This window comes from Phalacrocorax aristotelis, chromosome Z, assembly GCF_949628215.1.
Source record: "Phalacrocorax aristotelis chromosome Z, bGulAri2.1, whole genome shotgun sequence".
Classification (NCBI taxonomy): Eukaryota; Metazoa; Chordata; class Aves; order Suliformes; family Phalacrocoracidae; genus Phalacrocorax; species Phalacrocorax aristotelis.
In genome coordinates, this window is record NC_134311.1 from 15,549,202 (window position 1) to 15,561,789 (window position 12,588).

Here is a 12,588-nt window from a genome sequence, read left to right on the forward strand (position 1 = left end):
TATTTTGTACTCTCTAAAAGAAAGCATTGATAGTTCTTCATGTGTGTACCTGTAACTGTAGTGGTTATTGCTTGTGACAAAATACTAAGAAAACTAATAGATTTGGATGTAGTCAGACCATTGCATTTCAGTATTAAATTGCGATAGCTTAATATAATTGTTTGCTAGCCAGAAAAAATTTAGTTCTGGTTTCAGGTGAATAACCCCTAAGATCTTCCTGTTCTGAATTTCATCAGGAAACCAGCAGAATGGATTCTCTGAAAAATTCTACTTGATAGTAATAGAGTATACTCAAAACCATTCATTACTACATATGTGGCATTTACATTTGAAGTCAATTCCTGTCTCAGTAGGTAAGCCTTCTTTCTCGTAGTTTTCTGTTTGAAAAGTGACTTTTTTGTGAATACATCTGCTGTTCAGCATATTCTAAATTGTATTTCAGCTTTTTGAAAAGAGTCTGTAATTATTCTGTTACAAGCTTTCATCACAATCCATTCTTTCTTGTTTACTTCATCTTCAGAATGCTGAAGCTTTTGAATTCAGGCAGAGCCCAAAGTTCCGTACTTCATGTGCATTCTAAGGGCAAATATATTTATCTGGGTTTAATGCAATGTAACAGCTCAGATGTTTTGCTTCTCAGAAGTTTTTGTTCTGCAATTGAGTTTGCAAACAAGTTCTAAACTGGACCATAGTCTGAAGCACCTAAACGTACAACTACAATTATGAACAATTTTGCAGTTCTGAAGTCTTCAGGTTCTCTTTCAGACTACTAAACTACCATAAAAACTACATAACTTTTTAAGTGAGCTAAGATATACTTCAGTAGTTTTTGGTTAACATTTAAATATTTTAAGAAAACATAAATCTGGCATTCACTACATAACAGATTCCTCTGGTATATTGCATGTTTCTGCCATTTAAACCAAATTGGTATTTCTTTTACTGTTGTTTTCAAATGCAGAATTTCTTCAGTTATTTTAAGTATTATTGCAATTAGTTTATAAGTTGGTGAGAAGACTAAAGATACAAATTTTCTGTTCTATTTATATGATGACATTACTGATAAGGCTTTTCAACCAACCTGTTAGCAATCATCATGTTCCGAGTCCATCTAATTCATACCTCAGCTGTTGAGTATTATAAAAAAAAAAAGACAAAACCCAAACATAATGAATTCACATACTCTCCGAGATCCTACATTTTAAGCAATTATTAACAAAACTTTTCTGAAAAATACCTTTCCCTGATTTACAAGGTAAGACATGGAGGTGTTAAATTAATTTTCTGTAGCTGCAGGTGTATTGTGTTTCATCAAGTGTTAATTTCCATGGATAACCACATAAGTACATCTTTCATCTGCAGTTTTGGTTTCAGTTTGATTAAGTCTAAAGAGTTTAAAGCTATAGCTTCTCAGCAGTTCTAAAATTTCAGAAGTATTTCATCTGAGATGCTAGCATTTCTCTTTAAATCTGAATGTGGGGACACATTTCATTAAAATGAAGGTAAAATTTTAAGTCGTGTTTTTGGAACTTTTAAAGGTGAGTAAAATTACTTCTTATCTTAAAAGAAATAATTGAATTCTTAAAAATAACAATGCAAACTTTTTTAGATGAAAAGATAGATTCAAACACACCTGAAGCAGCAACACAAACGGAAGAACTGTCGTCTTCACCAGATCCAGAGAAGATCCAGTCACCTTTCACTCAAAAGTATCAAGCCTGTAGAGCAAACCTTCAGAGCACCAGCTGGCTTACTTTGTCCTCCAGAATGGTATATAGTCAAGAGTTGAGTTTGCCAGAAGGAGTAGAGATAATAAGTGTAAAGCCATCAGCAGGTTTGTAATTTTCTTTGAAGAATAAAATAAGACATTCTTGCCTTTCTGACTTTGGCCTTAAAATAGAAACAAAGTAATAGTAAGTTTGGTATTTTTTGTTTAATTTTAAAAACTATTGTAGGTGGTTCCAGAAGATTTGCTAAAACTTGTTCCCCTGGCTTTATGTCTCAATCCTGGAACTAATACTAAAGTAAAGCTTTTATTTAAGGTGTAGTACTTATTGAATTCCAGAACCTTCCAATAAAAGGAATTATAGAAACACAAATTTGGTTTTGCAGGCGTTCATAGAATTTTTTGTAGGATCTATACTTAAATTTTAAGGCTTCCATCACTAGTCTTTGCAAAAATATAAATAGTTTCAGATTTCTGAGTGGGAAACATTTGTTTGATGGGAGAGAGGATGGATATTGAGGTTCAAATTGTATAATTTGACTCCTTTCTAGAGCATGAAATGGAAGCAAATAGCTTCATAGTATTTTTGTCATGTTGTCTCCTTTGTGAGGCCCTGCAAACAACCTTCTTTGTGAGGAAGTGCTAATATTTTTTTGTTTCAGAATAATAAAATAACTGAATAAAAGTGTGTTTACTTTTTTGCTTGCTTTTTAATATTCTCCTCAGTAAAAATGTATTTTATTTAATTTTAGGACATCTGAGTTCTTCTTCCATATATCCTGTTTGTCGTGCACCGTATCTGCTGGCTACTTCATGCTCTGATGGAAAAGTTCGATTCTGGAGATGCAGAGTTACTACTGAATCATCAGCTTCCTCCATGCCAGAATGTAGTGCACGTAGTGATGTTACATATGTATGGGAAGAATGGCCTTTACTGATTGAGGATGGACTTCTTAGTAGTAGTGCTATTAATGTTCCAGGAAGGCCAACTGAAGTTAGCTGTGCTCACACAAACAGATTAGCAGTAGCATACAAGCAGGTAACATCTAAAAATAGTAATCCTTCTCAAAATTTCGTAATGCATGTCGGTATTTTTGAATGTGAATCTACAGGCGGTGGTTCTTGGATTCTAGAACAGACTCTTCATTTAGATGAGATAGGCACCATGTTAGGCTCTGGTGTTAGTATTGATAGCAATTTAGTGGCATATAACCAACAAGACATTTCTCTGTCTCATGGTGGGAATATTATGCCCAGCACTAAGCACTTGGTGCACTTAGATTGGATGTCTAGGGAAGATGGTTCACATATTCTAACAGTGGGAATAGGATCAAAACTTTATATGTTTGGTCAGGTGTCTGGGAAAATGCAAGAACAGAATGGTAAGGAGATTACTACAGTCTCCCATAGTGGCAGTATGAAGGCTACAACACTTTCTAGGTTTGTTCTGCTGCGTTGTGTCGACTTGGTTTCATCTGTAGAGGGGTCACCTCCTTTTCCAGTCTCTTTGTCTTGGGTGCGTGATGGCATTCTAGTAGTTGGAATGGATTGTGAAATGCATGTTTATTCCCAGTGGCAATCTCCTTCCAAGCAGGAACTAGTTAGTACAGATTCGTGCAGTGGAAGTATGCCGTGTACAGCTAGCTTAATGAAACAAAGCCAGTCAGCTGCCTCAGGTCTGCATCCGCCAAAGCGAACCTTGACCAGATCTATGACCAGCCTTGCACAGAAACTTAGTGGGAAGAGATCTGCCTGTGATCTGTCTACAGAAATGGAAGACTCTGGTCTTTTTGAAGCAGCTCATACACTATCTCCCACTTTACCTCAGTACCATCCATATCAACTGTTGGAACTCATGGACCTTGGTAAAGTACGTAGAGCAAAGGCCATTCTGTCCCATCTGGTGAAGTGCATTGCTGGAGAAGTTGTTGCTATAAATGAATCTGAACCTAATCATGATAGGAGGCTCAGATCTCTAACCATCAGTGCTAGTGGAAGTACTGCCAGAGATCCCAAAACATTCAGCAAAAGTGAGACTACAGACTATATTGAAATAGACTCTGTTCCACCATTGCCTTTGTATGCTCTGCTTGCTGCGGATGACGATTCATCTCATTCCTGTTCAGAGAAGGCTAATAATCAAAACAGTCAAAATAAAAAAGATATGCCGAATGACAATTACGAAGATCTCTTTCAAAGTACTATTATAAGTACAGATGAACTTGTTACATTTGATGCAGAGGAAGAAAGTTCGAAACCAAAAGTCATCGATCTTTCTCAGTATAGCCCAACTTACTTTGGACCAGAGCATGCTCAAGTTCTTTCTCGTCACTTGCTTCATTCAAGCTTACCAGGTCTGACTAGGATGGAGCAAATGTCGTTGATGGCCTTGGCAGATACAATTGCTACTACCAGTACTGACATCGGAGAAAGCAGAGACAGAAATCAGGGTAAGCTGTTTCTTCTAAGTTAAATGCACTACTGTGCTTCACAACCTTTGTTTGGGGGAGTTTTTCCTATTTTGGAATATTTTTGTTGCTTATGAAAGCACATCATAGTTTTATTTCATAGTATACCCTGTGTTGGTTACTCTGCCATCACAGTATTTACTATTTCACTAAAGTTTCGACACTTCAGACTTTCATAAAATAAAATTTTGTATTGCTAACTGTTAATTCCAGTGTTAGTCCATCAGTTCACATACCATTATTGTTTCTAATTCACTTCTGAAGAGGCAACTTTCTTAACGGCCGGTATTTGCACTATGTAGAGAAATTGTGAAATAACTTTATGTTTTTTTTGATATGGTAACACTTTCTTGGATTAAGAACAAACAACTTTAAAACTTCTTATATTTGAAATTTTCCTTATTTCCTTTCCTGGAAGGGAAGAATTATGAATGAAGCCATTATATTTATGAATTTAAAGCACTGGTAGTCACAGAATTGTGAAATATTTCTTCTGTTAAGACAGCAAATAGCTACTTCTAGTAGTTTCTCTAATGTGTGCATAAAAATATTTAATTCCAGGTGGAGAAACTCTTGATGAGTGTGGTTTAAAATTTTTATTGGCTGTTCGTCTTCACACATTTCTAACAACTTCACTTCCTCCTGTACATCGAGCTCAACTGCTTCACCAAGGTAACTGATGTGTTTTCTTAGATGAGGTGAATCTTAGTGATGTAGCTGTACATATGATCACTCTGCTGTTGACATGCCTCTGCAGAATTAATGAGTTATTTTGTGTTTGTTTGTTTTGGTTTTGTTTTTGTTTTAAATATTGTTCAATATTAATATATTCCAGAGCAGGAAATGTCTGTTTGTTTTAGGGAGAGGTCTGGGAACTGAAGTGACTTTGTTTTTCCCCTAACAATTTCAGTTTTAATTTTTTTCCTGTTTTCCCAAAAGAACTGGCTTTTCTGTACTTCTGGTACCATGGTATTCCAATAACCTTGTGCAGATTTTAAATGTCTCTTCATATGCTTACCATAATTATCCAATAGCTTTCTTTGGTATAGTTTCAAGTAGTTCCAACCTGATATTCCAGATGACTGAGATAGATTTGATTAAGCCTAATCAAATCTAAAGGACTGGCTGTGATTGCTTCTTTACCATTTCGTTAGTCATCACAACAGTTGATGGCATTTCCAATCTAATGGCTTGTCACCCCTCAGCTGCATCAGAGGCTGGAATTTGCTAGGACTGCCACTAATGAGCACTGCTGAGTTAGCTCTGTGATAGAACACTTTGAGCCGAGATACTTCTGTTTCTGCTGAGCTCAGAAATCACTGGGAGCAAGAAGTGCCTCCAAGGCAGCTGCAGAGGTGCAGCTGAGTGTGTCTCTGTTTGAAGAAGTGTCTCCTGGCCCTCACTAGAGTTGCGATTATCCACTTCAGAGTTGAGTCAGTATGTGGCATTTTGTATCATGGCTAATCTTAATGTCACCCACTCTAAGTACCTAAGGAACACTGTTATTTGCAAACTTAATAAATTTGCAGGTGAAAAACTGTTTTAATATGTATGAGTTTTCTTTAATATTTGGTATGCAGCTTACAAATATTCTTAAATCTCTGTTGCCTCACCAGCAATGCACTTCGAAATCCAAAATAAGCAAACAACACAACCTTTTTCCCTTCTCCTTTTCCCACCCTCTTGACTTCAGATTCTAGATTATTTTATTAGTGAATCTTTTTTTTTTTTTTTTCTTTTTAAATGGTTTATTATGTAGGCTTGTCTACTAGTCATTTTGCCTGGGCGTTTCACTCAGTAGCGGAGGAAGAACTACTGAGCATGCTCCCTGCAGTGCAGAAAGGAGATCCAACATGGTCAGAACTCAGAGCTATGGGTATAGGATGGTGGGTTCGAAATATCCATAGCTTGCGGAAATGCATAGAAAAGGTAAATATAGCGTTCTGGAACAAAATTACCAAAGTTATTTCAAACAGCTGTCTTCTGGTGTTTACCTTCTATTTACATGTTTTAAATTTTTAGGTACGTTCAGTGTTTCTAAATGTTTCGTGCTGTATTTCTTTTCTACATATAGCTTATTGTATGAATGTGAACTTTTGTATTTTTTTAGTACTTCAGTTTTCAGATTCCAGTGAAGTACGTCTTGGGCTTTTAGATATTCCATTTTTGAAGGTGGCAGTGCACAGTGCTTATTGTGGATGCTCAAGATTCAGATTGAGCATATAGTTGTATTTTATAGCAAAATTAGGCAACAAGTTATGGGAAAAGGTTCTCCCTAGAAACCTATCAGAAGTTGGACAACTAAGATATTGTACATCTGTCTTGCAAACTGATTACATTTCCATGATAACAAAAGCTTTTATTGTTTTGCTTTGGTTTATTTGTTTGTTTTGGGTTTTTTTTTTTTGGTGGAAATATGCATTTTAGTAATCACAAATACGGCAATAAGCCTAATCTCATTAACACTTGTTTTAAGCTCTTGGAAAAGCTGAGTGTGTTGAGCTAGAAAATGACATGCACAAGATACTCTGACTACAAAGCATGAACTGGTAAAATGCATGTCTCTACTTTCACTTTTCAATCTTCGGCAATTAATCATCACTTTATGAAACTTACCTGCCTCGCACGTAAAAAGTTCCAAGTATCCTGGACTTGGATTTAAGGTTACTTTACATGGGTCTTGGACTATTCTTGCTGTCACTTAGCCCTTTTTCCTTTCCAACCTCCAAAAGTAATCTCATGTAAACAGTTCTTCTCCTGTTGTGACTGGTCCCACCCTGTTGTTCAAGACTCCCATCTGTCCTGTGACTACCAGAGCAACTAATAAATTAATTTTATGATTTCAGGAATGATTTCAGATGTAGGTATTTGTCGTGGTTCAGCCCCAGGCAGCAACTAAACACCACGCAGCCGCTTCCTCACTCCCCCCAGCCCTGTGGAGTGGGGAAGGGAATTGGAAGAGCAAAAGGAAAAAAAAGCTTGTGGGTTAAGAACAGTTTCATAATTAATTCATTATTATATTTTATGACAGTAATAACAATAATGGTAATATAATAGAAAGGAAAAGGGAAAAACCCAGAAACACAAACGATACGACCACTCACCACCCGCCGACTGATGCTGCCGGGCCCCGAGCCCCAGTTAATGCCTGCCTCCCCCAGCCAGCCCCTCCCAGGTAACCTACTGGGCATGACATTACATGATATGGAATATGCCTTTGGTCAGTCTGAATCCGCTCTCTTAGCTGTGCCCCCTCCCCTCCTGCCTTCTTGTGCACCTGGCAGAGCATGGGAAGCTGGAAAAGTCCCTGACTAGTACAAGCACTGCCCAGCAACACTTAAAACATCTGTGTGTTGTCAACGTTGTTTTCATACTAAGTCCAAAGCACAGCACTGTGCCAGCTGCAGTGAAGAAAATTATCTCTATCTCAGCTAAAACCATGACAGCATTCCCATTTGATCTGCCAAAAAGCTTCTAGAACTGGAAAAGCATTAGATAAATTACGTCAAACAAAAACAAGGGGTTGAAGCTGTGGTATCTTCATGTGTTCTTATGCCAGACTTGTAGTGAGGGGAGGGATCCTGTATTAAAGAGAACTTCCAAGCACCATGGGGCATAGCATACCAGAAGCAACAGGTATCCTGTTTAAGTTTCATTTAAATTTTGGTTAGTTTTTTGCTGTTGAACTGTCTTTGCAGGTGGCTAAAGCAGCCTTTCAGCGAAACAATGATCCACTTGACGCAGCCATTTTTTACCTTGCAATGAAAAAGAAGGCTGTGATCTGGGGATTATACAGGTAGGAGACATGCAAGCTCTTAGAGTTTCATACTGTCTGGTATAAATTAGCGAAATAAGTTGAATGTGATGGTATTCCAAAAGAAGCACAAATATTACCACTGAAAGCTGAGATTGAATTTCTAAATTAGTCACTACATTGAGTGGATAGTTTTTAATCATCTTGTGTTTACTGAGGTAATTTAGTTGCTGTTTCTGAAGGTAGATGCTTCAGATTTTAGCCTCAAATCTACTGTAATTTCAATCACTGCTTAATTCTGATTTAATTTTGAGGACTACTTGTGTAGTGTGTGGAATGACATGGCTACCTTTTAGAAAAATTTTTGTTCTTATAAATTTTATCTTAAGTTCAGAGGACTGAATTAAGTCTATCTTTCAAACTGGCATTTCATAGTATAGGGTTCAATGTTGCAAAGTTTTTAAAAAATAGTTTTAATTGTCACTTACTCTTAAGAGCTCATCTGAGAAAAATAAGCTTTTCTGTATTTCTATCAGGTTAACTGGAAATACCAGTAGTTTTTGTGTTTACTAAATTTTTTGTTATTTTCAAATATGAAGCCTCCTGTGCTTCCAGTGTAGTGAGAGCCTCTGCATTTCCTAATGAAAAGATCTCTGTAAAATTCTGCTGGCATCTGAGGAAATGAAGAGCCATAATGGATCTAGTAAAATATATGATATTTTTATCAATTATGTTCAATATGCAGGTCCCAAAAAGATACTAAAATGACACAGTTTTTCGGAAACAACTTTACTGAGGACAGATGGCGTAAAGCAGCATTAAAGAATGCTTTTTCTTTGCTTGGCAAGCAGCGTTTTGAACATTCTGCAGCATTTTTCTTGTTGGCAGGACACTTAAAAGATGCAGTGGAGGTAATAAAATAATGAACTTTTTAAAGTGTTTAAGACTGTGAAGATTCTGGTTGGTTTGTGCTCTCTTTCCCCCATGTGGTCTCCCCCCACCCCCATTAATGACATATACAAATACAAATTCTTGATTCTGTTTTAGCTCTCATATTAGTGATACTAAAAAGTCCCATGGTAATAATATTAAGAGGCCTGCCTACGATTAACTTGCTCTCAGATTGTCTGCCCTGTCGAAGACAACATAGTTTTTCATTAGGAAGTTCAAGATCTGAAAATTGAAGGCATTTGGCAGTATTTTAGTTTGACTCCTTGAATACCTTCACAAAAAAAAAAAAATTTCCTGTGTCTGTTTGAATTGAAAAGTTGGGAAGAAATTCATCTCTTTGATAATGAAGTATTTGTTCTGTAAAGCTTCGTAACCAAAACATCCAGCTTCAAGAGGTGACATTTGCACACTGACAGTGATTTATTGAAACCAGTTGATTTCAAAGATCTATTGTCATGTCAGACTTAAACTGAAGAAATTGAAAATCACATCTTGTATATGATAGTTGGCCACAGCTATTCTGCATAGTTCCTGCTAATTTATTATTGAATTGATAGACCTTCTAATCTCAGTCTGAACAGATTTGTGTCACTTCCTGTGTTGTGATCATTTTAACCAGAAGAAAAATTATAATGTTTGGTCTTGTGAATATATTTATTTTCAATCAGGTCTGCCTTGAAAAACTGAATGACATTCAATTGGCTCTTGTAATATCAAGACTTTATGAGTCAGAGTTTGAAGTATCCAGTACTTATAAATCTGTACTACAGAAGAGAGTTTTGGGAAGTGTGTTTCCTGGAAAAGAGAGCTCAGGAAACATGCACTGTGACCCTTTTCTCCGAAGTATGGCTTACTGGATTTTGGAAGATTATAGCAAGGCTCTTGACACTTTGATTAAACATTCTGTTGAAGGTGAAGGAGGTAAGAATATGAGTATTTTGCCTGTTAGATTGGTGTTAACTGTTTGTTCATTTAAATCGTAGTTTCTGGAAGTGTAGTGTCAACAAGACTAGGTACTGCACAGTTGCTCACTGTTACTAATAAATAGCTTGCTGAAGCAATGTATGTGGTTTTTACAGTAAAAGTGGTGACTGTGGTGGTGTTATCCTGTAACCCATGAATGGATACTTAATTTATCCCTTAAGTATGTGAATATCAGGATAATGGGAATGACCCTGCAGTGATATAGCTATTTTTCCAGCGGCAGCTTAAAGATGAAGAGGCAAATTAACTTCATTAGTTAATTGGGCTCTATCACAATGTAGGAAAAAATTCTGATTGCACAGTTCAGTTATATACCAGAGTCTGGAAGACATGGTGTTTTGTAGTTTTTAGTCCTTGGGAAGAATGGTTGACCACAATGACAAACTGCCATAGGAAAGATTTTTATATTTACTATGATACATGGAAGCCCACGTGGTGCCTGAAATAGCATGTAAGTCTCCTAAAGTTATTCTTTTCACTGTTTGCTTGCTCACTTTATAGGCCTTCTAAGAATCAGTTGTATTATTTCCTGAAGTTGATGTTCTCAAGGAAATCACATGTTTCAAGTCCCTAGCAGTTAGCATGCTGCCTGGTTTCAGTCCTGGTACTGAGAGAAACTTGACAGGGATAAATGAAGTCTCGAATCCCCAGAGTTGTGTAATTCATTTTAGAAAACTGATTTCAGTAGAAGTTACATGCCTCAGGATAATTTTGAGCAAAGGAGGGATATAGTACTTAGTTGTTTCTGTCGTGGTCACATCCTCCTGTGTAAAATAATTCTTAAATGTTACTACTTTTTTTAATCAGTTCAGTGGCTTTTTGTGGTGTTTTGCTTTATTTTCTTACTTAAAAGGCACTCTTTCATGTACCTTTTCCTATTATCTGTAGTCAGTTGTGCTATAACTCCTGATAGAGGAGACAGTAAGGGTATATCTCAGCTAACCTCGACTCTTTAAAAGCTGTGTGAATCATCCTATGCTGATGCTCGTATCTTTTCAGGGTTTTTCATGTTGTGGTTTTGGGCATGAAAATAAAATGTGTAGGTGCTGCACCGCTGTGTAATTCATGTCTTCGTATGAGATAATCATAAAAGCGATGATGAGATCATTATGTATAAAAGTTATGGATTTCTGAGTTTTATTATAAGTTGCATTTTTAAGATGTAGGCAAAATAAAAAATACTAATCCAAAATCTTAAAAAACTTTCTTTAAGTAAAAAACTTCAGTGAGGTGTAACATCTTATTGCCATTTAGTGATGGGAACTTCAGAAATCTAAACCAAACAGGAATGTGGTCTTGTTTGACTGCAGCAGAATTGGCCTAACTGCAAGGAAAAGAAATGGCAGCTGTTTTAAATTCAAGGTTTTACCTGCTTTTCTCCTCAAGCTTCTCTTTTTAGTAGTGATTAGGTTGCAGTGTCCTCTCTCCCAAGATGTTCAAATGATGAAGGTGCAAAGGAAGGTGAAAAGTGGGGGGTGCAAGGAAGTAAAAGGTAGAATGAGTATTAAGACCTGATAGCCTTCTGATTGACTTAGAACTTTGCAGATGGATTATTTCATACAGAATGGTAGATTTTCCTCATGATGCAATATCCTTTCAGATGAAGGAGACGGTTCATCAAGTTGTAACCCTGCAGTGTTTAACTTCTATAACTACTTAAGAACACATCCTCTATTGTTGAGACGTCATTTTGGCTCTTCTGATACATCTTCCACACACATTTGCCTAACAGTAGAAAATGGATTAGCTGACAAAATCAACATGGGCGAAAGACGGCTGTTTTTCACAACTGCATATGCTCATCTAAAAGCTGGTTGTCCTATGTTGGCCTTAGAAGTGTTATCAAAGATGCCCAAAGTTGTCAAGAAGTCAAAGTCTTTCTGTAGATCCCCTAGTTTAATGGATACTAGTAAAGATTTCTCACCATCTTCTCCAGTTAGAGAGTTGGAAACAAAAGACCGATCTTCCAGTGTTGATTGGTCACAGCCAGTATTTAATGGTCTAGGTTCACCTTCAGACTGTTCATCAGGAAAACATTCAAGTTCAACTCTTTCCTTTGACTGGAGCCAGCCAAGTGTGGTATTCCAAGATGAACAATTGAAACTACAGTCAGACAGTGATGAAAGTGATGAGAGTGAAGATTCTTCCCTGGTAATGAAAGAGCTAAAACCTCCAAAGAAAACTGAAAAATTACCTGAAACAAGTTCTAGCTACACAGAATCTTTTAGTGTGGTTGATGACAAAGATATTTTAAGTCCATCAGAAGATATAATTTCAGCACAGCTGAAGTTCAGAGCATGCCTGAAAATTCTTACTGTAGAGCTTCGTACCCTGTCCACTGGTTATGAGGTAGATGGTGGGAAGTTGAGGTATCAGCTTTACCAGTGGCTTGAAAGAGAAGTGGTAGCTCTTCAAAAGACCTGTGATTATAGTGTTGAAGTAGAAGAGAGACAGTCAGGAATAAACGTGATGCCAGAGGAAGTTCCGTTACATGAAAATACTGAAGACTTAGCTGAACAGCAAAAAAATATGCTACAAAAAGAAGACTTTCAGAAAAGATGTCAATGGCTTCTGAAATACCAGTCTCTCCTAAGAATGTTCCTTAGTTACTGCATACTTCATGGCTCTCATGGTGGAGGTTTGGCATCTGTCAGAATGGAATTAATTCTGCTGTTGCAGGAGTCTCAGCAGGTATGTGGGGGAGC

At 36.9% G+C, this 12,588-nt stretch overlaps 1 protein-coding gene across 2 annotated transcripts in view; it reads left to right on the top strand.

Annotated features, from left to right (window-relative positions):
• Nucleotides 1–12,588, top strand: part of DMXL1 (Dmx like 1) — an 87,530-nt gene that overhangs the window by 39,324 nt on the left and 35,618 nt on the right. For both annotated transcript variants that reach the window (XM_075079263.1, XM_075079264.1), the window contains exons 16-24: nt 237–353; nt 1,610–1,834; nt 2,479–4,176; nt 4,756–4,866; nt 5,954–6,123; nt 7,893–7,990; nt 8,694–8,859; nt 9,568–9,820; nt 11,484–12,574. In XM_075079263.1, coding sequence (XP_074935364.1) covers nt 237–353; nt 1,610–1,834; nt 2,479–4,176; nt 4,756–4,866; nt 5,954–6,123; nt 7,893–7,990; nt 8,694–8,859; nt 9,568–9,820; nt 11,484–12,574 — 3,929 coding nt within the window. The remainder of the gene's footprint in view (nt 1–236; nt 354–1,609; nt 1,835–2,478; nt 4,177–4,755; nt 4,867–5,953; nt 6,124–7,892; nt 7,991–8,693; nt 8,860–9,567; nt 9,821–11,483; nt 12,575–12,588) is intronic.